This window comes from Sus scrofa, chromosome 3, assembly GCF_054392235.1.
Source record: "Sus scrofa isolate SSC_HxYL_T2T_F1_AM1 chromosome 3, Sscrofa_HxYL_maternal_Yorkshire_Landrace_v2.0, whole genome shotgun sequence".
In the NCBI taxonomy this organism is placed as follows: domain Eukaryota; kingdom Metazoa; phylum Chordata; class Mammalia; order Artiodactyla; family Suidae; genus Sus; species Sus scrofa.
Genome location: NC_139385.1, coordinates 91,371,736 through 91,393,242, shown reverse-complemented (window position 1 = coordinate 91,393,242; position 21,507 = coordinate 91,371,736). Strand labels below are relative to the sequence as shown.

Sequence of the window (21,507 nt, the reverse complement as noted above, 5' to 3'; positions counted from 1 at the left end):
GATGTCTGCTATTTTAGTTTTTTTTTTCCTCTATTTTTCACTTCTGTTTTCTTCTTTACTGTGAGTTTCTTGAATGCTTTTTGGAATTTCATTTTAAGTTATCTCTAGTGTTTTTGAATGTATCTCTTTGTTACAGCTTCCCTCCCCCACCTCATACACACCCAGTGGCTGTTCTAGGTAGTACATTACATACATGTAACTTTTTACCCATACCCAGCAGGGAGGTACCCTTCTTTCTGCCCACTTTGTTGTTAGAAGAGGCAGTGGAGAGTCAGAACTTTCGTCTTCGCCCGGTAGTATTTAGAACTCCCAACCCTGTGTAACAGTGAGAACCTCCCCCTCACCTCCTGTCCCTCTGGAGTTTCAACAGAGTTCAGTAAAGAGCCTCATTACTACTGGATGAGAATGAGAGTCAAGGTTCCACACATGGTTTCCACTGACAGTATAAGTGGGTAAAGCCTTGATACTGGCTGGTGGAGGTGAAAATCCTGGCTCTCCGCTTGGCCTCCTTTGACACCACCCCAGGGGGCACCTTTATAGTCTCATAAAAGTCGAAGTCTAGGTACCCAACTTGGCCTTTACTGGCATAGGTTGGGGTGGGGGTCATCAATTTTCTGTGATGTTTGGGTGATACAGAGTGGTTATTTTTTTAAAAAGCTTTTGGTTTTGTGAGACTGCCCTTTTCCTGGTGTGAACTTTAACTGTAGTTGGGGGTCTTTATATGTGAACCCATAGGTGTTTTGGGGTTGTTGGTTTCTTTTTCTCCAAATGTGGGATATTTGAGGCTGAGTTCCTTGCTGGTCTGCCTTCTCTCCATCCCTTAGAGTCTTTTTATGTTTGTTTTATATATAATGTCCAATATTTTCAGCTTACCCAGTGTGAGGAATAGGGAAAATTGTCTACTCTTGTCTTTTCAGAAGCAGAAGTGTAGCTCTCTGATGATATTTTTAGCCTGATCTCCTGCTTATCTGTGATACCATTTATTAATATGCCTGATTAATCAACTTATTACTGAGAATAGTATTCCTGATCAAGATTAATTTAGTGGTGCTTGAGTTCCTTTATAATTGCAAAAGTAAATTTGCTTTATATGCATAGTATGTGAGCATTTTCAGGTCTACAAGGAGAATTCATCAGCATGTAATTACTAAGGTCAAATGAATAGGAATTGAAGGAGACATGGAGAACAAATTGTCTAGCAGAGATCAACAGTGGAGAACATTATGAACTCTTTCCTTTTTGGGGGGTTTTCAGGTGGGCCCTCGCCCATGGCATGTGAAAGTTCCTGGTCCAGGGATTGAACTCACACCACAGCAGAAACCCAAGCTGTAGCAGTGACAACACCGGATCCTTAACCAACTCTATTAGAAGGGAACTCCTCTCTTTACTTTTCTAAAATCTCCCTCAATAGTTTTGCTTCCTTTTTATGATGTTAAGTATTGGAAGGAGAAGGAAAAGAGAGGTTGAAGTTAAAGTTTCATCAGAGTAGAAACCATAAAGGAAAGTATTGGTATATTTAACCAGTTAATAATTTAAAGATTTTTAGTAATAAGAACACTATAAACAAAATTGAAAGATAATCATCAAACTTGGAAAAGCATGTCAGTAAGAAAGGTTGCCATAGTATTAGAAAAATAGGCAAAGGACATGAGTTTTTCTTAAAAGAGGAAATAGAAATGGCTAGTAATAACACTGAAAAATTTCCCCTTATAATTAAAAGAGATTTTTGAATGATTATATAAATAATAAATATTCATTATCAAAGTTGAAACATTATGTAATTGTATAAGGAGAAATTGATGATCATCTGAAGATGATCATTAACCTAGTGCAATCATTCCTGAATTTAACTCATTATGCATATACACCTCTATAATTTAAATGAATATTCTTTGTGCTTTGAAATAAAATATATGAACACCTTAAAATAATTGTTCTCTTATTGAAGAGAGGTGTCTAAATTTAGCTTACCACCTCAGTTGCTTTCTGATATTTATGTGAACACATATTCCCCCCCCCCCACCCCCAATCTGTGGGACTCCTAACGACCTAAGTTGTGGATTCTTTCCTCCAAAGATTTATTCTGGGATCTCACAGTGCTACTGACTTGGGACCCCTTTAGCCCTCTTCAAAAGAGCCAGGTTCGGAGTTCCCGTCGTGGTGCAGTGGTTAACAAATCTGACTAGGAACCATGAGGTTGAGGGTTCGATCCCTGGCCTCGCTCAGTGGGTTAAAGATCCAGCGTCGCCGTGAGCTGTGGTGTAGGTCGCAGACGCGGCTCGGATCCTGCGTTGTGGCTCTGGTGTAGGCTGGCAGCTACAGCTCCGATTCGACCCCTAGCCTGGGAACCTCCATATGCCGCAGGAGCGGCCCAAGAAATGGCAAAAAGACAAAAACAAAAACAAAAGAGCCAGGTTCAATGTAGAACTGTCAGTTTCAGCTCTACCACTTGCTTCTGGCCTCAACCAATATTCCCTTTGTAGGGCCGATATTGATATTTGCCTTCAAGGCACACTTTTCCTCCTGTTCACTATGGATCAGAGCTCCCAGCTTCCATATTAGCTAGATTCATGGTTTGCATACCTTACCCATCACCTTTTTTTAAGAAGTTGGGGGAAAGCTGGGATATGGTCCTTAGAGAATTTCCTACTTTCAGGGGGCCTAGCAATATGTTTAAAACACAGCATTTTTTTTCCAGAATCTACTTGTTTTATAGTGGATGAACCCTTTGGGTTATCTAGTCTGCTGTAATGTCAAAAGTGACAGACTTAAGCATGTGACATGTCTTTCCATTTGTCGAAATTTGTTTTATGTGCTTTGGTAAGGTTTATAATTTTCTTCATATTTATAAAAGAATGAAAATACTTGCTGCTTGCTGTAGTGTGAGATAATTTTGATTCTTCTGCTTATGGGACTATTTAGCAAGACCTTTCTGAATAAAGGTTAGGCAGTATATATCAAAAGTCTTAAAAATATGATTTTGACCCTGATTCAAATGTTTGAGGGTCAGCAGTACTTTGTTATTCTGTATAAATATGTATGTGAGTGTATAGACATACATTTTTTTACTCATTTGAGAGCAAATTGAAGATATAGTGACTCTTTATTTCTAAATCCTTCATTGTGCATTATCTAAAAACACTGACAATCTCTTAATACAACACAATCATTTAAATTAGGAAATTAACATTGGTACAATACGATTATATAATCTACAGACTGTATTCAGATTTTACCAATTTTCCCAGTAAGGTCTTTTATATCAAAAGCAAATTTTTTTTTCTGGCTAAAGTTTCAATATAGGAGCACATGTTGCATTTAGTTGTAATGCATAAAGCAATTTGTTTTTTCAAACTCTACAAATATTTTTGACATTGGTATCTTTAGCCTCACTGGAGCTACTTTTTGAGTCATCTAGCCTAATTTTCGAGAACTTATTTTACTTCTGCCTCTTTCTTTGAGGTATAGCCCTCTTTAATTCCAATTATGATAATGTCATTGAAAGCATTTTCCCAGGCTACAAGTAAATGACATTGAGCAGTAAAACAAAAGATTAATTTTCTCATTTATCACATATGTATATATTTGGATTTCTACATAGTAATTTTGTACTATATCGCTTTTATATTTTTTAAATAAAGAACTTGATATTCTTCCTGCATCTGAGAAGTAATGCTTCTGAGAATAATTACTAAATCAATTAAATATTTAATCTATTTAAACCTATTTTGTTAGTAGACCTATCTAAGCATTTAAAATTAGTATTGATTGGGTTTATTTCAGGCTAATGTGTCTTCTCTGAAATATACTTTGTTCAAAATAATAATTAAAAGAGTTATAAGGATATGAATTGGCAATTTCTTTCTTTTTAACAAAAGCATATCACCTTATATTTAGGCACATATAGTAATTTCTCCTCCATCCTCTAATCACATGCCAAACTAAGGAATAAGCTTAAATTTTACTCATCATTGTGCGGCAGTGTCTTGGAGGTAAATCCACCCAGAGGATTTGGATCCCACTGCTTTTGGCTCATGGGACAACAGTAAATAATTTTAAATTCTAATTTTTGAAATGTTTTATTTGATTTTTTTTAAAGTTTTGCTGTGATTACTGTTATAGTTTTATTGGACTAAACTAACACAGAGGAAAGAAATGATATCAAGATAACAAAAAAAATAGCTTTAATACTGAGACAGGTTTTGTTTACCGCAGTTGGAAAGGAAAATGTTTATGCAAACAAAAAAACTTTCTGAGAATCTGAGAGTCAAAAATAGAATCACAAACCAAATAATAATATGCCTATATGGGAGTTCCTGTTGTAGCTCAGCGGGTTACAAATCAGACTAGTATCCGAGAGAATGTGGGTTCGATCCCTGGCCTCGTTCAGTGGGTTAAGGGTCCAGCATTGCCGTCAGCTGTGATGTAGGTCATAGACATGGCTTGGATCCTGCATTGCTGTGTCCGTGGTGTAGGCCAACAGCTGAAGCTCCGATTTGACCCCACAGCCTGGGAACTTCCATATGCCACAGGTGTGGCCTTTAAAAAAGAAAAAAACAAAACAAAACACCACAAATATATTCATTGTGAAAGGTCAAATATTGGTCTTAAAAACAAATCTAACCTACAGGCCTGGATAATGTTGTCATAGGTTAGATATTAGAAATATAATATGAAATAAGTGACTAATGTAACTAATGTTTCTAAAACAGACTAAAATCTAGACATACAAATAAGTATTGTTCTTCTAAGTATAATCAGTCAAAGGTTTTAATTTTTGAAAAATATTTGACATTCTCTATGGAGGCTGTGGTACATTCTCCATTATAGTATAGTGGGGTAGGATCAGGGACTCTGGTACCAAGCTGCCTCATTTCAGATCTCACTCTCCACTTAGTATTTGAGTCACCTTGACAAAGCTGCTTAACCTCTCTGTGCTTGTTTCTTCATTTGTAAAATAGGGATAGCAATATTATCTATGCAAAGTGTGAGGCAGGTCCTACAGGATTATGAATATATTTTAAGCTATGGAAGTATTTGCCACTCTTCTTTTTAAAAACCTCCTCAATGATGGCTAATCTTTTGCAGATGGATTGAATCTTTGGGAGTGGTCAAGTGTATTTGGAGCCTCTGATGTTGAGTAAGGAAGGTTAGGCTATGTAATAATTTTTGTCTTGGAGTTCCTGTTGTGGCTCAGTGATAATGAACCTGACTAGTATCCATGAGGATGTGGGTTTGATCCCTGGTGTCCCTAAGTGGGTTAAGGATCTGGTGTTGCTGTGAGCTATGGTGTAGATCACAGACATGGCTCAGATTCCACGTTGCTCTGGCTGTGGTAGAGGTTCGCAGCTACAGCTCCTATGTGGTCCTTAGCCTGGGAACTTCCATATGCTGTGGGTGTGGCCATTAAAAAAAAAAAAGACTACAACACCAAAAAATGATTTTTTTTTGTCCTAAGTGAGATATAGGGTTTTCAAAGTAATAGCTGTATTTTTTGTAGCTTATAACTAGTTAACATTCATTTAACCCTTTCTCACCTTCATTCTCACATCTTAAACTTTTGAAAATATTTGCTAATGACTTTTTTATGACTGATCTGTTCTTTAAATACATAGGATGCAATTAAGAGTCAAAGTGATCATGGCTTTTTTTTTTTTTTGTCTTTTTTCCATTTCTAGGACTGCTCCTGCAGCATGTGGAGGTTCCCAGGCTAGGGGTCCAATCAGAGCTGTAGCCTCTGGCCTATACCAGAGCCACAGCAACTCGGGATCTGAGCCGCATCTGCAGCCTATACCACAGCTCACAGCAATGCCGGATCCTTAACCCACTGAGCAAGGCCAGAGATCGAACCTGCAACCTCATGGTTCCTAGTCGGATTCGTTAACCACTGAGCCATGATGGGAACTCCAAACTGATCATAGCTTTAAATAAACATGATTTCCTGTTCATCTCATGTTCTTTTCTAATGTAACAGATGTAAATTTTTACTTTCACTTTAGATTTTCCTTCTTTTTTTTTGTACTCATGGAAAACTTTTTCCTTGACCTCTAAGAACTGTTACACTTTTTAATTCATCAAATATTTGCAAAAATTTCTTTTTAAAAAGTTTTAAAAGTGGCGTATTACATTGTGTTAAATGTATATAGCATAATGATTATATACATGTATATGTTGTGAAATGATTACTACAATAAATTTATTTAACATCTGTTACCTTGCATAGTTATAATTTTTTTTTCTTATGATGGGAACTTTTAAGATCTAATCTCTTAGCAACTTCCAAATATACAGTACATTATTGTTAGCTTGGTAGGTACTTGAATAGGTGCTCAAAACCATCAGTCATCAGGGAAATGCAAATCAAAACCACTGTGAGACATCACCTTACACCTGTTAGAATGGCTGTCACCAAAAAGACAAGAAATAGGAAGTGTTGGCAAAGATGTGGAAAAAAGGGAACTCTTGTATGCTGCTAGTAGGGATGTAAATTGGTTCAGTCACTGTGGAAAACAGTATGGAAGTTCCTAAAAAAATTAAAAATAGCACTACTGTAAAATCTAGCAGTTCTACTTTTGAGTATTTATTAGAAGAAAATGAACACTAACTTGAAAAGATATATGCACTCCCATGTTTATTGCAGCATTACTCACAATAGCCAAGATGTGGAAAAAACCTAAGTTCACACACACACACACACACACACACACACACACACACTTTTCAGCCATAAAATGGAGGAAAACTTGCCATTTGTGACAACTTGGATCATCATTGAGGATATTATGCTAAGTGAAATAAGTCAGACAGAAATACAAATATGGAAGATCTCACATATATGTGGAATCTTTGAAAAAACACTTCATAGAAACAGAAAACAGGTAGGTGGTTGCTGGAGGCAGAGATGGGTAAAACGGATGAAAGGTGTCAAAAGGTACAAACTTCCGGTTGGGATATAATGTACAGCATGGTAACTATAGTTAATGATACTGCCTTGCGTGTTTGAAAGTTGCTAAGAGAGTAAGTTTCATTACAAGAAAAATATTTTTGTACCTATGTATGGTAATGGATGTTAACTAAATTTATTGTGGTGATCATTTAATAATATATATAAATACTGAATTATGTTATACCTCTGAAACTAATATAATGTGATATGTCAGTTATATCTCAAAAATTGTCTGAAAAAATGATTTACTGGAATAATTTATAAATTAAAATTATTTTGCTTACCTATAATAGCTTTGGACAATTGCAAAAGACAGCGTTTATTTTTCTCTTTCATAAGAGAATGTTTTGCTCTGTGTGCTTTGTATTTCAACCTCAGGATATTGGGTTATATAAATTAATTGTATCTTTGTACTGACATGAATAGAATTTTCAGGAATAACATGTTGGCTTAAGAATGGTTTCTTTTCTTTTACCACTCACATTATGTGATGAGGGAAAAAAGGTATTTAAATGCATTGGCACAGATCATGAATAGAGCTGATCTTGAAAATAAAAAAAAAAACAAACCCAGATTTCAAAACATTATGGTTAACAGTAGTCACTGCGCTGTACATTGAATCCCCAGCATTTATTTTATTTCTCCTATAACTGGAAGTTTGTATCTTTTGGCTACTTTCACTCATTTCTCCAACCCCTACACCCAGCTCTGACAACCACTTATCTGTCTTCTGTGTCTTTCAGTCCAGTGTTTTTATATTTCACATGTAACTGTGATTGTACAGTGTTTGTCTTTCTGTCTCTGGTTTATTTTACTTAATATGATGCCCTCAAGGTCCACACATGTTGTCACTAATGTCAGAATTTCCTTCTTTTTTTATGGCTGAATGATATTCTATTGTATGTATTTGATATATATAAAGAAGATATGCACACACACATCACATCTCCTTTATCCTTTCACCTGCTGACAGACACTTATGACTATTACAAATAATGCTGTGATAAACATGGGGGGTGCCTGTATGTATTCAAGTTAGTGTTTCATGTTTTTAAGGTAAATACCCAGAAGTAGAATTGCTGGATCATATGGTAGTTCTGTTTTTAATTTTTTGAGGAACTTCCATACCATTTTCCACAGTGGCTGAATCAATTTTACATCCCACCAATTGTACACAAGGGCTCACTTTCTTCACATCCTCACCAACACTTGTTAGCTCTTATTTTTCTGATACTATCCCTTTTAACAGGTATGAGATGTTAATCTCATTGCGGTTTTGAGTTTCATTTCCCTGATGATTAGTGTTGTTAGTACCTTTTTATGTACCTGTTGGTCATTTGTATAACTTCCTTGAAAAAATATTCCTCTCTTCATTTTTACTGGATTTTTTGTTTGTTTGTTTGTTTTTTGCTAGTGAGTTGTGGAAGTTCCTTGTATATGTTGGATATTAACCCCTCATCTGATATATTATTTGCAAATATTTTCTTCTATTTCAGAAGTTGCTTTTCACTTTCTGGAGGATTTCCCTTGCTGTGCAGAAGCCTTTTAGGTTAATATAGTTCCAGTTGTTGATTTTCCCTTTTGTTACTTGTTCTTTTGGTGTCAAATCCAAAAGACCATTGCCAAGATTGATGTCAAAGAGCTTAACCCATATGGTTTCTCCTGGGAGTTTTATGATTTCGGGTCTTACATCTCATTCTTTAATCAATTTCAAGTTGTTTTTTGTGTATGGTGTAAAATAGAGGTTCAGTTACATTCTTTTGATTGTGGCTGTCCAGTTTTTCCAACACCATATATTGAAAGGACTGTCTTTTCCCCAGTGTATATTTGTTAGCTCCTTTGTCTTAAATTAATTGACCATATATGTATGGGTTTATTTTTGGGCCCATGTTTCTTCTTTGTAATACAAATCACCATTTAAAAATTTAAAAAAATTTTTTTTATTGTTATTTCCCCAACAGTTTTTTTTTTTCTACTGTACAGCAAGGTGACCCAGTTACGCATACATGTATACATTTTTTCTCCCATTATCATGCTCCGTCATAAGTGACTAGACATAGTTCTCAGTGCTACACAGCAGGATCTCATAAAATTTTTAAATTTAAGTTTTACAAAGTGCTATATTTAAATGGTTTACAAATACATAGAGTACTACAAAGCTTATAACAGAAAAAGCAGCAGTTCCTTGCCCTACTCTTCCTCACCTTGATTCTCCTTCCCTACAGAAAGCCACTTTCAACCCCTTTAGTTCTTTCGGTGCTGTACTCTATATTCTTCAGTAACATATTTTTGTTTTCTTTACTTTTTTAATTAAGTTACAATTGATGTACCATAAAATTTACCCTTTTGAAAATGTCCGATTCAGTGGCTTTTACTGTACTCGAGTTGTCTAACTCTCGTCACTATTCGGAATATTTTCATCACCCAAAAAGAAATCCTGTTCCTATTAGTAGTTGTTCCTCATCTTTGTTTCCCCCTTCAAGCTTCTGGCAAACATTATCTTTTTTTTTTTATCTATAGATTTGGCTATTATAGACTTTTCCTATAAATGAGGTTGTGCAGTAAGTGGCCTTGGCCTTTTTTTTTTTTTTTTTTTTTGTCTTTTTGCTGTTTCTTGGGCCGCTCCTGCGGCATATGGAGTTTCCCAGGCTAGGGGTCGAATCGGAGCTGTAGCCACCAGCCTACGCCAGAGCCACAGCAACGTGGGATCCGAGCCGCGTCTGTAACCTACACCGCAAGCAGCTCACGGCCACACCGGATCGTTAACCCACTGAGCAAGGGCAGGGACCGAACCCACAACCTCATGGTTCCTAGTCGGATTCGTTAACCACTGCGCCACGACGGGAACTCCAGTAAGTGGCCTTTTGTGTCTGGCTTCTTTCACTTAGCACAGTGTTTTTGAGTTCATCCATGTTGTAACAGGTATCAATATGTTGTTCCTTTTATGGCTGAATATATGGATATTTTATGGATATATCACATTTTATTTATTCATCAGTTGATGAATATCCTAGTTGTTTCATTTTTTTTTTTGTCTATTATGGATAAAGTTTCTATGAACATTCAAGTACAAATTTTTAGGTGTATACCTAGAAGTGAAATCACTGAATCATATGGCAATTCTATCTTTAAGTTTTTTGTTTGTTTTTTCTTTGTAGGGCAGCACCTGCAGCATATGGAAATTCCCCATCTAGGGATCAAATCAGAGCTGTAGCTGCCAGCCTACACCACAGCCACAGCAATGCCAGATATGAGCTGCATCTGCGACCTACCCTCAGCTTGCAGCAATGCTTATCCTTAACCCACTGAGCAAGGCCAGGAATCAAACCCACATCCTCATGGATTCTACTTTTGTTTTTAACCTGCTGAGTCACAACAAGAACTCCCTATGATTAAACCTTTTTAAGGATATTAGTGATAATTTCTTATGTTTCTTTCAAGTTTCTTTTTCCTGTCTTTTAGCCACTTGCCTTTTATATTAGAAACTTTCCTCAGATGATCCTTTGTTCACATTTAGGAGGGAAACTATACAAAGCTATTTGGAAGCTCTGCACATATACATGGAATGGTTGCTAACATTTGCTGAAAGACAGGCACTGATCTAAGCATTTTATCTGCTTTATCTTAACTGATCTTTACACTGGTCCTATGAGGTTCTAATTTTACAGATGAGGAATGTCTTGAGACTTAGATGATACAACCTGAAAGAGAACCCAGATCTGTCTGCCTTCATCTGATTTTTTAAAAAACCATGATATTCTGTTTCCCTGCCTCCCTCCCAGTAAGTGCTTTGTGAATACCAGGAAATCTTTTGAGAACCTTAAAGTCAGATGGAAACAAGACGGATAAATGTAGTCATCCAAACACAAAATTGCAAAAATTATGGAAGTGTGTTGAGAGAAAATGTGAATGTGATTATTGAGGCGGGCTAGAGAATGGTCTGAGTGATGTAACCCTTCTTTTTTTTCCTACTAATCTCTCTTCCAGAGAGCCAGGTGCCTAACTTGGAAAAATTAATATTTATATGAGTGACATATGAAGCTTGTTCAAACAGGACTAGAAAAAAAAGAGGTAGCAAATAGTATGCTAAATTAAAGGAAGCATTATGGGTGATTTCACAAAACAATAAATAAAGTAGGAATTATGTTTTGGGAAGATCAGTATTACATACATGATATAGCAGTGGTCACTTGTAATGCTATTTCTCTCAAATATCTTTGGATTAAAATTATAAACTCTTTGTACTATTGAACAGTATAGCAAAATTATATGTACATGTATGTGTGTGTGTGTTGTTTTTGATGGTCTGTCAAAAAGTGTACTCAGCTCAAGTATGTCAAAATGCAATTCCTCAGTTTGAATGGTGCTATTCCTAAATGCTGATACATAGGTATTAGAATTCCTGTCAGCAAAAGTCTGTATGCATCACCAATTAAATATTTTTAACTAAAAGCAATCACTCTGTGAAAATATTTTTATGTGGTAGGAAGATGCAAAATAATAATTTTTAAAAGTGTTTTTTAATGACAAAGATTTACATGTCTTATTATTATAACTGTCCTTTCATTTTTACAGAAAAGAAATATATCCTATATATGAGTACTTTGTCTTGTAGTGGAATTTTTTTCCTATTGAATTAATTATTACAGCTTGCTAAATAACTCTTGTGAAGTAAGCATAAAGGAGTATAATTAACTAGAGCTCCAAGCAGTGATAGTACAATAGGAGGCAGATGTACCTACTGAAGGATAAAAATAATTACTTGAGAAATAGTTAAGTTAGAGTATTTCTGTGATAAGACAATTTTCCCCCTTTGTTTCAATATTCGCAGCATCCCACCATGAAATGTTCAGTTATGGCTAAGAGCTCTTTCCCCTAAAAGGAGTAACCTTGTTATTTAGTGAAGTGCCTATTCACATTAACATCAGGGTTAATATTTTGAGCTCTCTTTTTCTCATTGTAAGCATATCCTGAATTCTGTGGTGAGAGGAAGATTTTGTACTTTTTATGGTCTAAAGCCTTATAATTCCTTATTTTTAATTTAAGAAGAGCTCAGTGGCATAAATATTAATTACCAAGTTCTTTTATTGTTAGAGACATGGACTTCATATATGTGAAAAAACAACTTTTTAAACCATAAAAAGTTTAACTTTAGTCTCAGCACTTTACATTCTCAGCTTCTATAAGGTAGCAGCTATTTTATTGCTGTCTGTGTGTCTTTTGAATTTTCTTTAATATTGAAGGATTACGGTAGCAGACACACCCCAAAATCCAAGTGGTTTGACCTAATAAAAGTTCATTTCTTGCTAACTTTTCAGTTAGAGAGGTCAGTTGGCCTCCATGTGGTCATTCAGGAGCCCATATACCTTTGATCTTATGAGTCTGTCCTCCTCTGCATTTTGGAATCCTCTCCATTCTGTTGGTGTGGAGATATTCATTTATTATCCACTTCCCTCCAGAAGTGACACCAGTTACTTCTCACATTCCAGTGGTGAGAAGTATCGTATAGTTCTATCTCAGTGTCAACACAGTGGTGGTGGTGGTAGCAGAGTGAGGGGCTTCTTGCAACATTTCCCAGGTTGTCATTATGCTTTGGACAAGGAGCCTGAATCTTCAGTGGTCAGTTTAGCTGCTCTGCTAAAAGATACTACTTCCTGTTTCATAATATTATTCAAATATTAGCTACCTCTAGGTTGTCAGAAAACAGGAGGAAAGGGACTCCATGCCACAAATTCTTTACCCTATTCCTAACTGTTTCATTTCATTTTATTTTTTTAGGCCTGCACCCGTGGCACATGGAAGTTCCCAGGCTAGGGGTGAAATTGAAGCTGTAGCTGCCAGCCTCCGGCACAGTCACAGCAATGCCAGATCTGAGCTGTGTCTGTGACCTACACTGTAGCTCATAGCAACACCAGATCCTTAACCCCTGAGTGAGACCAGGGATCAAACCTGCATCCTCATGGATACCAGCTGGGTTCCTTACCGTAAGCCACGACAGGAACTCCTTCATTTCTTTTTAAACCACAAATATTTAACCAACTTGAGTCAGTTAATCTTTTTTTTTTTCTTTTGGTGTTATTAATCATTTTGTTTTATTTTATAATTTTAATTTTTTCCATTATAGTCGATTTACAGTGTTCTGTCAAGCTCTACTGTGCAGCAAAGTGACCCAGTTATACATACACATATACATTCTTTTTCTCACATTATCCTCCATCATGTTCCATCATAAGTGACTAGATATAGTTCCCTGTGTTGAGTCATTTAATCTTTCAGTCAGTGAACTAAAGTTTTAGAACTAGCAGAACTAGCTGAGGTCTTAATTGCAGTCTGTTTATTTGATAAATTAGGAAACAGGCTCAGAAAAATGGTAAGACATTCTTAAGGTCACTGAGTGCCAGAACTAGTGAAAACAAGTTTCCAAACCTCTAATCTAGTATTCTTTCTTCTGTACTATGTCATCATCTGTTTAACGCTCTCCCAACTGAACTATTTCAGCCACCTTGTTTTTTTTTCTTTTTTTTTAATGTGTGTGTGTGTTTTTTTGGTCTTTTTGCCTTTTCTAGAGCCGCTCCTGAGGCATATGGAGATTCCCAGGTTAGGGGTCTAATCAGAGCTGCAGCCACCGGCCTATGCCACAGCCACAGAGATGAGGAATCTGAGCCGTGCTGCAACCTACACCACAGCTCACGGCAACGCTGGATCCTTAACCCACTGAGCAAGGCCAGGGGTCGAACCCACAACATCACAGTTCCTAGTCGGATTCGTTAACCACTGCACCACGACTGGGAACTCCTCAGCCACCTTGTACTGTGTCATCTTTGAGGGGCCTTCTTTTTGCAAATTCTTATCTCCTAAATTAATACAATTTGTTTTCCTAGATTTCTTTCCTTTTACTAATCTTCCTAAGACACTTACCCTGGAGAAAGGGCGATTTTAACTGATGTAGAAGAATGAGCGATCTGAAAAGCATTTTTTGTGCTGTTATTATTTGGTCTTATAATAGAGTGCCATATTGCCTGCAGCCTCAAGGAGGAATGCCCCAGGGATTCAAAGGAATGCAGGTGAAGGAGTGGAGGATGCTAGATCAAGTTGGGCCTATTTCAAAATTTTGCCTATGGCCAGCTCAGACCTTGGGGAATATTTATGTTAATTTAAAATAAAGAATACACCTCCTCTGCTTCTTTTGACCTAGAAAACAAATTAATTCAGCTGAGAGCTCTTTAAATTTAATGAAAATTTAAAAATTAATTTGTTTAACTTTGCCCATACTGGTTTCACACTTAAAAGTGCTGTTGTTTTATTTTAAATACCCCCCACATTTAAATAATTCTCCAGTGTAAAGTAGCAGAAGTTCATTGCAGAAAATACAAAAAAGTATATTCTTTTTTTTCTTTTTTGCTTTTTAAGGACCGCACCCATGGCCTATGGAGGTTCCCAGGCCAGGGGTTGAATCAGAGCTACAGCTGCCGGCCTACACCACAGCCACAGCTATGTGGGATTTGAGCCATATCTGTGACCTACACCACAGTTCACGGCAGCGCCGGATCCTTAACCCACTGAATGAGGCCAGGGATCAAACCCGCAACCTCATGGTTCCCAGTCAGATTCATTTCCTCTTTGCTATGATGGGATCTCCCAGAAAAGTATATTCTTTTTTTTTTTATTATTACTCAAATGAATTATCACATCTGTAGTTGTATAATGATCATAACAATCCAATTTCACAGTATTTCCATCCCATAACCCAACGGTTTTCCCATGCTTGTAAATGTTCTTAGAAAATATTTTTAATGGCTTTATAATTTTCTAGTAGACAGATGTATTGTGATTAGTTACTCATCTTTTATTGGACTTTATATTTAAAGTGTCATAAATTGTAGATTTATTTATTTATTTATTTTAATTTTTTGCTTTTTAGGGCTGCAGGTGCAGCACATGGAAGTTCCCAGGCTAGGGGTTGAATCCAAGCTTCAGTCGCCAGCCCATGCCACAGCAACGCAGGATCTGAGCCACATCTGTGACCTCCACCACAGTTCACAGCAATACCGGATCCTCAACCCACTGTGCAGGGCCAGGGATTGAATCCACCTCCTCATGGATACTAGTTGGGTTCGTTACTGCTAAGCCACAACAGGAACTCCAAATTTTTTAAAAAATACATTCTAAATCAGATAGTCTCAGCAGTTGGGCAGGTTCTTTTTTTGTCAACGTGCTTATTTCCAGAGATGTTTATAAATATTTCTTCTCTGTATAAGGTCTTTTTTGTCTCCTCAGCCCCAGGTTGTGCCTGGAGTTGGATATTTGATTTAGTTGTCTTTCCACTAGACTCTCAACTTCCAGAGGATCAAGATTTGTCTTCTTTTGTCTTTGAATCTCCATTGCTCAGCACAGGACCAGAAATGTAATAGGTATTCAATAAAAACATTTGTTGGATGCTTATTATGATTCTGGAGAGCAGTGAGACTAGTTTTCACGTTATGGCTTTGGAATTTTTCTCATGGCTTTTCAAGTCTCACCTCACACACTTGACACACATAAGAGAGTGGAAAAGAGTAAAGGAGTCTACATTTAAGCCAGAAGTGTTTTACTTTAATTTTATTTTGGTATATAGAAGCTCACTAGTGGCAAAGATGAGGGCCTCAGATTTAGTTATAGATGAAAGAAAGTACAGTTTACAGCTTTATAAGCTGGTTCATTGTAGCTTTCACATCTCTTCCTTCTTCCACTCTGTTTTACTCCTGTCCAGAATTTAGCCTTAGAATCATAGTGTGAGATAAGTCTTCTACCTCCAGATTCAGCTTTTGTTTTGTAAGGACTCTGAGGGTAAGATAGAAGATAAATTTTTATTTTTAAATGTATAGTTTCCTCCCCTGAATAAGCCCACCAAAAGGATCCAAATTTTCCAGTGGAATTCATAGGCAGTGTGTCTATGTATACATTTTATATCTATGTATATAAAATATATATGTAATTTTCTATATATAAATATACATGTGTGCTTATATGTCTGTGTATGTATTATGTGTAGGGCTATCTGGTTACTTAACTTAGGTAATGGAATAGAAATGTTAAATATGTGATTGTTAAATTCTCTCTAAAACCTGGGTCCTATAGGTTGGTCTTGATTTTTTGATAGAAAGCTGTGTAATTATATGTTATTTGGTAGTTGAATAAAACTCCCACAGTTGCTCTTTGCTGACCTCCTAAGAGCACATAAATAAATATTTAATGGTTCTTTTCTAGTACAGCATGGATGCTTAAAATATTAATTGTGTGGTTATTGGAATTCTTCTATGAGAACAATAACTTACAGCACAGTTCTTTATTTTAGAACATTCTGCTGTACTTTGTCCCTGATAATGTAAAGGTGGGCTGATTTCTAGGGAAGACATTTTAAAAATTGGACATGACTTCGAATCACAAAAAAGTTTACCTGTTTCTGGAGGGCATTCTCAAATAAGTAATTTATATTCTATTTACATGCTTGTAACTTAAGGCATACAGGTTAGGGGACCACCCTTCTTGATTTTTTATGGTAAGAGGCTTCCCTATTCTAATCAAAATGGATGAGTGGCGGGGTTGCTGAGAGGCCAATTTAGAAGGAGGTAACAGTGCAGGTGACACTAGGACGATATTGTGGAGGGGGAGACACCCCGACTGCCATCACAGCTAGTGCCTCTCTAGTGTCACACGTCAAGAGTGTGGGGATTACTTACCACTCTTCTGGTAAAACAGTGGTTTTCAACCTTGGCTGGACATTAGGATTACCTGTGAAATTTTAAAAAATGTGCACACTGGACTAATTAAATCTGATTCTCTAGGGTGGAACCTAGGCATCAGTATTTATTTTTTAGTGTTTCCCCAGAGGTTCCAGTATTCAGCCAAGGTGAGGATACATGCAAAGCTCAAGAAAGCTCAAGAAAGCTGCACAGAAGAATTATTGGCTTTAGCTGGACTTCATCAATTATAATTAACCAATTGAGAATTCCTTGATGAAATTTAAGGTTCATTCGGTAGCAAATGATCATCAAGTGTTGATCTTGTACTAAATTCTTATTAGCTGCTAGGAGTACAAAGATAAATGAGATATGGTTGATAAAGGAACATTAGAGTCTAGTGGAGGAGACAGAAATAGAAACAAATAATATAGGGCATATAGGACATTAAAATAGAAGTGTCTAGGATATTATTGGAAGTACAGTAGAAGGAGCAGTTAACTATGCTGAGGTTTAGGATATGGAATGAAGTGGAAATAAAATGAGAAACGGTCAAGTTTTCACAGAGGAAGTGATAAGACTTGATCAAACAGAAAAGGAGAGAAGAGATTTTCAAAAGAGCTTATAACATGCAAAGATGTGAAGAAATTGAATAAATGTTCAGAGGTTGGTTGGAAAGCAAGATACATTTGAGATATTTGCAGGTTTTACAGCCAAAAAAGTAGATCAGAGTCAGGTGGTAAAGTGCCTTATAAGCCCTATTCAGGAATGTGGGTGCTATCTTGCATGCTGTGTTGCCACAGGGTCAAATGTAAACAGAGACTAAAGTTCATCTGAACAATGAAGCTGCTCAGGTATGAAGTTAATATTGTTGAAGGCTCTAGTGATCTGGATAAGCATGGACCTTGTTTACAGGCATTTAAAAGTAAGAAATGCTTTTTAAAGTTTAAATTTAAACAAAAGTAAAATGGAATACAGTTTAGTTCAAATAATTCTGTTAAATTCAACCTTCAATTGTCAGTTTGTAGGACACTTGGTAGAAGAGCCCAGTAAGGATAATACGGAAAATCGGTAAGATTTTTGTAGCATTTCTAAAGAAGTGTCATAGAAATATAATTGAGTTGATTGAGGTTGGGTTGGGGATATGGGCATGAGAACATAGTGAAAAGGTTAAGTGTAGTAATCTAGGCAAAGTGTTCCAGCAAGCCACCAATGCTTTCAAACAAGATTGGCCACTCAGTCTCTCTGCTGTTAAACTGCCATCATTGCTTGTAAAACCTCTGCCCAGCTCCATCTTGTTGCCATACTGCTCCCCATCTTCACTGTCATTTGTTCTGTTTGTTTTTTATTCTACTTCTCTGTGTGTTGAACAAGGCTTTGTTTGTTTCTCCACTGGTACAGATTCTTAGATTAACACTCTGATGTTTCATAGAAGATTTCTTCTATTTCACCTGTAATTTAGCACTTTTGCATTTGGCTACTGTTCCCAACATCTCACACTGGAAAGATTCTCCAAAGCGTTCTACTGGTTTTTGTTTACAGTTAATTATCTTTGAAGCCTGATGCTCTTTGGGACGTAAGTTTAGTCTTTCATGGAAAACCACCATTTTTCTCTTCCTACTATGCTGGTTACTGTCACCATCAGCAACACCATCAGCTACATTTGTTTAGAAGGTTCCTCGGTCGAATAATTTCATTATTGGAATCTTACTCTTGTTTTTTGTGTAGCTTTTCTTTAGGTTCCACCACCTGAAATGAACAAGCATTAACATTGCACCATATTGCTTCTTGCATCCTACTCCATCTTATATTTAGCTGGGTTATATGCCCTGTAAACTCTTAGTCTTTATATGCCTAAAACCATTTCTTAAAGAGTAGTTTAGCCAGTATAAAACTCCAGGGTGGCAGCTATTTTCCCTTTGCACTTAAAGATCTTTAGCTTCACTGTCTTTTGGGCACTGTTGTTGCTAAGGAGAAGTTGCTGTCAGCATAATTGTTCCTTTGCTAGTAACCTGTCTTTCTTTTATAATTTTTCTCTTTATTCTCACTGTTCTGTAGTTTGATTGCAAGGTATGTATATATAGATTAATTTTTGTTTATCCTGTTTATTTGTAAATGTATATTTTCTATTTAAGAACTCCTGTCTTCAAGTCTGGAACGTTCTTAGCCTTATTTATTGCTTTAATATTGCTTCTGCCATTCCACTGGAATTTGTTAGGTGTACATACTTCTCAATATCCCTTCTTTAAAAATATTTTTTTATTACTTTATTTCTCTGTACTACATTAGGTCAGTTCCTCAGTTACATTTTTCATAGATGATTCTCTTTTTGGACAGATTTCTAGATGAATCACTGGGTAAGGAATTTATAGCTGGTGACCTTTCGCATGTATATTTGTAAGTCAGAAGGTAGGAAGGAGCACTGGTCATCTACTGATAGTGGAAAATTCCAAGGTAAAATGAAAGAGACATAGAAGGTGTCACCAAGATGGGTGTATCATTCGTTTCTGGGTTAAAAAGTTCTAATCTAAAAATTTTAAGAATAAAAATCTAAGTAATATAACTGATAACCATAGTCTTGATGTTTTCCCTAAGCACTAAAGAGAACTTAGTTGTATTAGCTGAAAATGTTGAGTTTGTTTTGTTTTTAACTATACGGTCAGAAGATAAAGAAAAGAAAAGGGGTCTGAGAGTTAGAAGACCTGTGTTTCAGTCTTGGTTCTGCCACAGCTTTTGATGAGTTGTTTAACATTGTCAGAATGTACCTAGCCTATTTTTTTGGTACTGTATAGTTTTTATGAAGCTACTTGAGATGATGATTATAAAAATGTTTTGAAAACTATGATCACTGTTCATAAGATAGAAATGCAAAAGTAGTGTAAATCATAGATTTAAATTATTTTGGAAGTACCATTTTTATGTTTATTTTCTTTAAATTAAAACAGATAATGTGTTAGTCGTATTTTTAGAAAAGATGTATGTGTGCTTTTCTTTTAAAAATAGTCACCATTCTAATTATTTTAACTTGGTTTGTCCCAGTGAATTAACTTGGTAATGTATTTTTAGAAAAACATGTGATGAAATAATAGTCATTTAAATTAGATCACGTCTGTATTGAACATCTAATATATTTGAAGAATTTACAGAACTTTGTTGTAATAGCTCTATGTAATCTAAAGCAACTGACATTTTTGTTCTTTTAAAGGCACTAGAACTAAATTTTATTAATTTGAATGAAGGTAAATTATACTAAATCTTTTTCTTGTTTGGCAGGCAACCAGATAAACTGGTGGTAGTTTGGACAAGAAGAAGCCGAAGGAAGTCTTCCAAGGTTTGTCTGTTTTCTAAATTTCTTACTGAAATGTTGAATTTAACTTTTGGTCAAATTCTTAAGCTTTTCTGGTCCCAGTATAGAATATTTTAAATTAACTGTTATTTTGTGTCATTTCTTATTATCTACTCTACTAAAATAATTGATCAAGGAATTTTATGTAGTCTTGTTACTGCAGTTTCCTAAAGTGGGGAGCCACATACCTGAGCTTTGATCTTGGATTCGATAGCCTTGAATAACACAGTAATTATTTAACTTCCCTGTGCTGGGTTATCGGTAATTAATGATTAAAAAATATCACTTACAGAATTATACCTAGCATTGCTTTATTTAGATTCCAGACAATGAAGCTAAGGCACACTTAAGGAATGATGAGCTGTCTGAGTCCATTGCTGGGTTGCAGAAGAGAGGTAGTTGGATTTTTCAAAGGTTCATGGCTTTTGGGGGAGTAGAACAGAATTTTTAAATATACAATAACAATTCTAGATATTTAAAAAATTCCAATCTATAGACAGGTAAATATTTTTATTAGCACACAATAACTACAAGCATGTTTACTAAAGGCTTATTTTTCTGTAAGTAGACTTAGAACAATTCCTATAACTAAAATTAAATTTTTAAGAGTTTAAAATTTTTTAAGGGCTTCAAATTTTGTTTTTATTGAAATCAAATTTACTTTTCATGTAAGTTACAGATCTTAATTATACAATTTTATGAGTTTTGATCTATATCTACTTGTGTATTATCACTCCTGTCAAGATACAGACTACTTCCATCGTCTTTCCATTGTGTCCTGTTCCAGTCAATTCCCAACCATGACAGGCAACTACTACTCTGATTTTTCTATCTCCTTAGACTATTTTTGCCTATTCTCAAATCTCGTAAATGCAATCATATAGTAGTACTGTTTTATATCTGATTTATTTTGCATAGCATAATGTTTTCAAGATTTATTCAGGCTTTTGTGAATATTTGTGGTTAATATTTTCATTGCCAAGTACTATTCCATTATGTGACTATACTACAATTTAGTTGTACATCTGTTGATGAAGATTTGGGGTTTCCAGTGAATATCCTGAATATTCACTCTTGTGAGTAAATCTGTTACAGGAATATATGAATGGACTCATTGGGTACTAGGGTAGGTACGTATTTAACTTTGAATATATTCCTACCAGCACTATAGGAAAAGTCCAGTTACTTTACTGCATGAATAGCATCTTCTTCAAAGTGTACATTTATAGTTTGGGGGCATTATATTTTGGACCTATTATATTTTCTTATTTATATGTGAGAAGGGGTTCTGAAAATAGAGTTTTCTGTCAGTTTTGCTTAGTGTGTCCTTAGGCTTTTGTGAAAAGGAACAGTATTAGGCCACCTACTAAGTATGATAGGTGAATTTGACTATAACTATAAACATTAGAAATAGACCCTAAATGTTATTAGCTATCAACAGAAAGTGATTCCCCTCTTTTAATATTAGATACTAATTGTTTTCTTAAAAAATTATG

General features: G+C 35.8%; 1 protein-coding gene across 18 annotated transcripts in view; it reads left to right on the top strand.

Annotated features, from left to right (window-relative positions):
* Positions 1 to 21,507, top strand: part of EHBP1 (EH domain binding protein 1) — a 350,789-nt gene that overhangs the window by 39,940 nt on the left and 289,342 nt on the right. For all 18 annotated transcript variants that reach the window (XR_014841824.1, XR_014841826.1, XR_014841825.1 and 15 more), the window contains exon 3: positions 19,939 to 19,996. Coding sequence is in view for 15 of the 18 variants with exons in the window: in XM_085019092.1 (XP_084875218.1) it covers positions 19,939 to 19,996 (58 nt within the window). In the remaining 3 variants the exon portion in view is untranslated. The remainder of the gene's footprint in view (positions 1 to 19,938; positions 19,997 to 21,507) is intronic.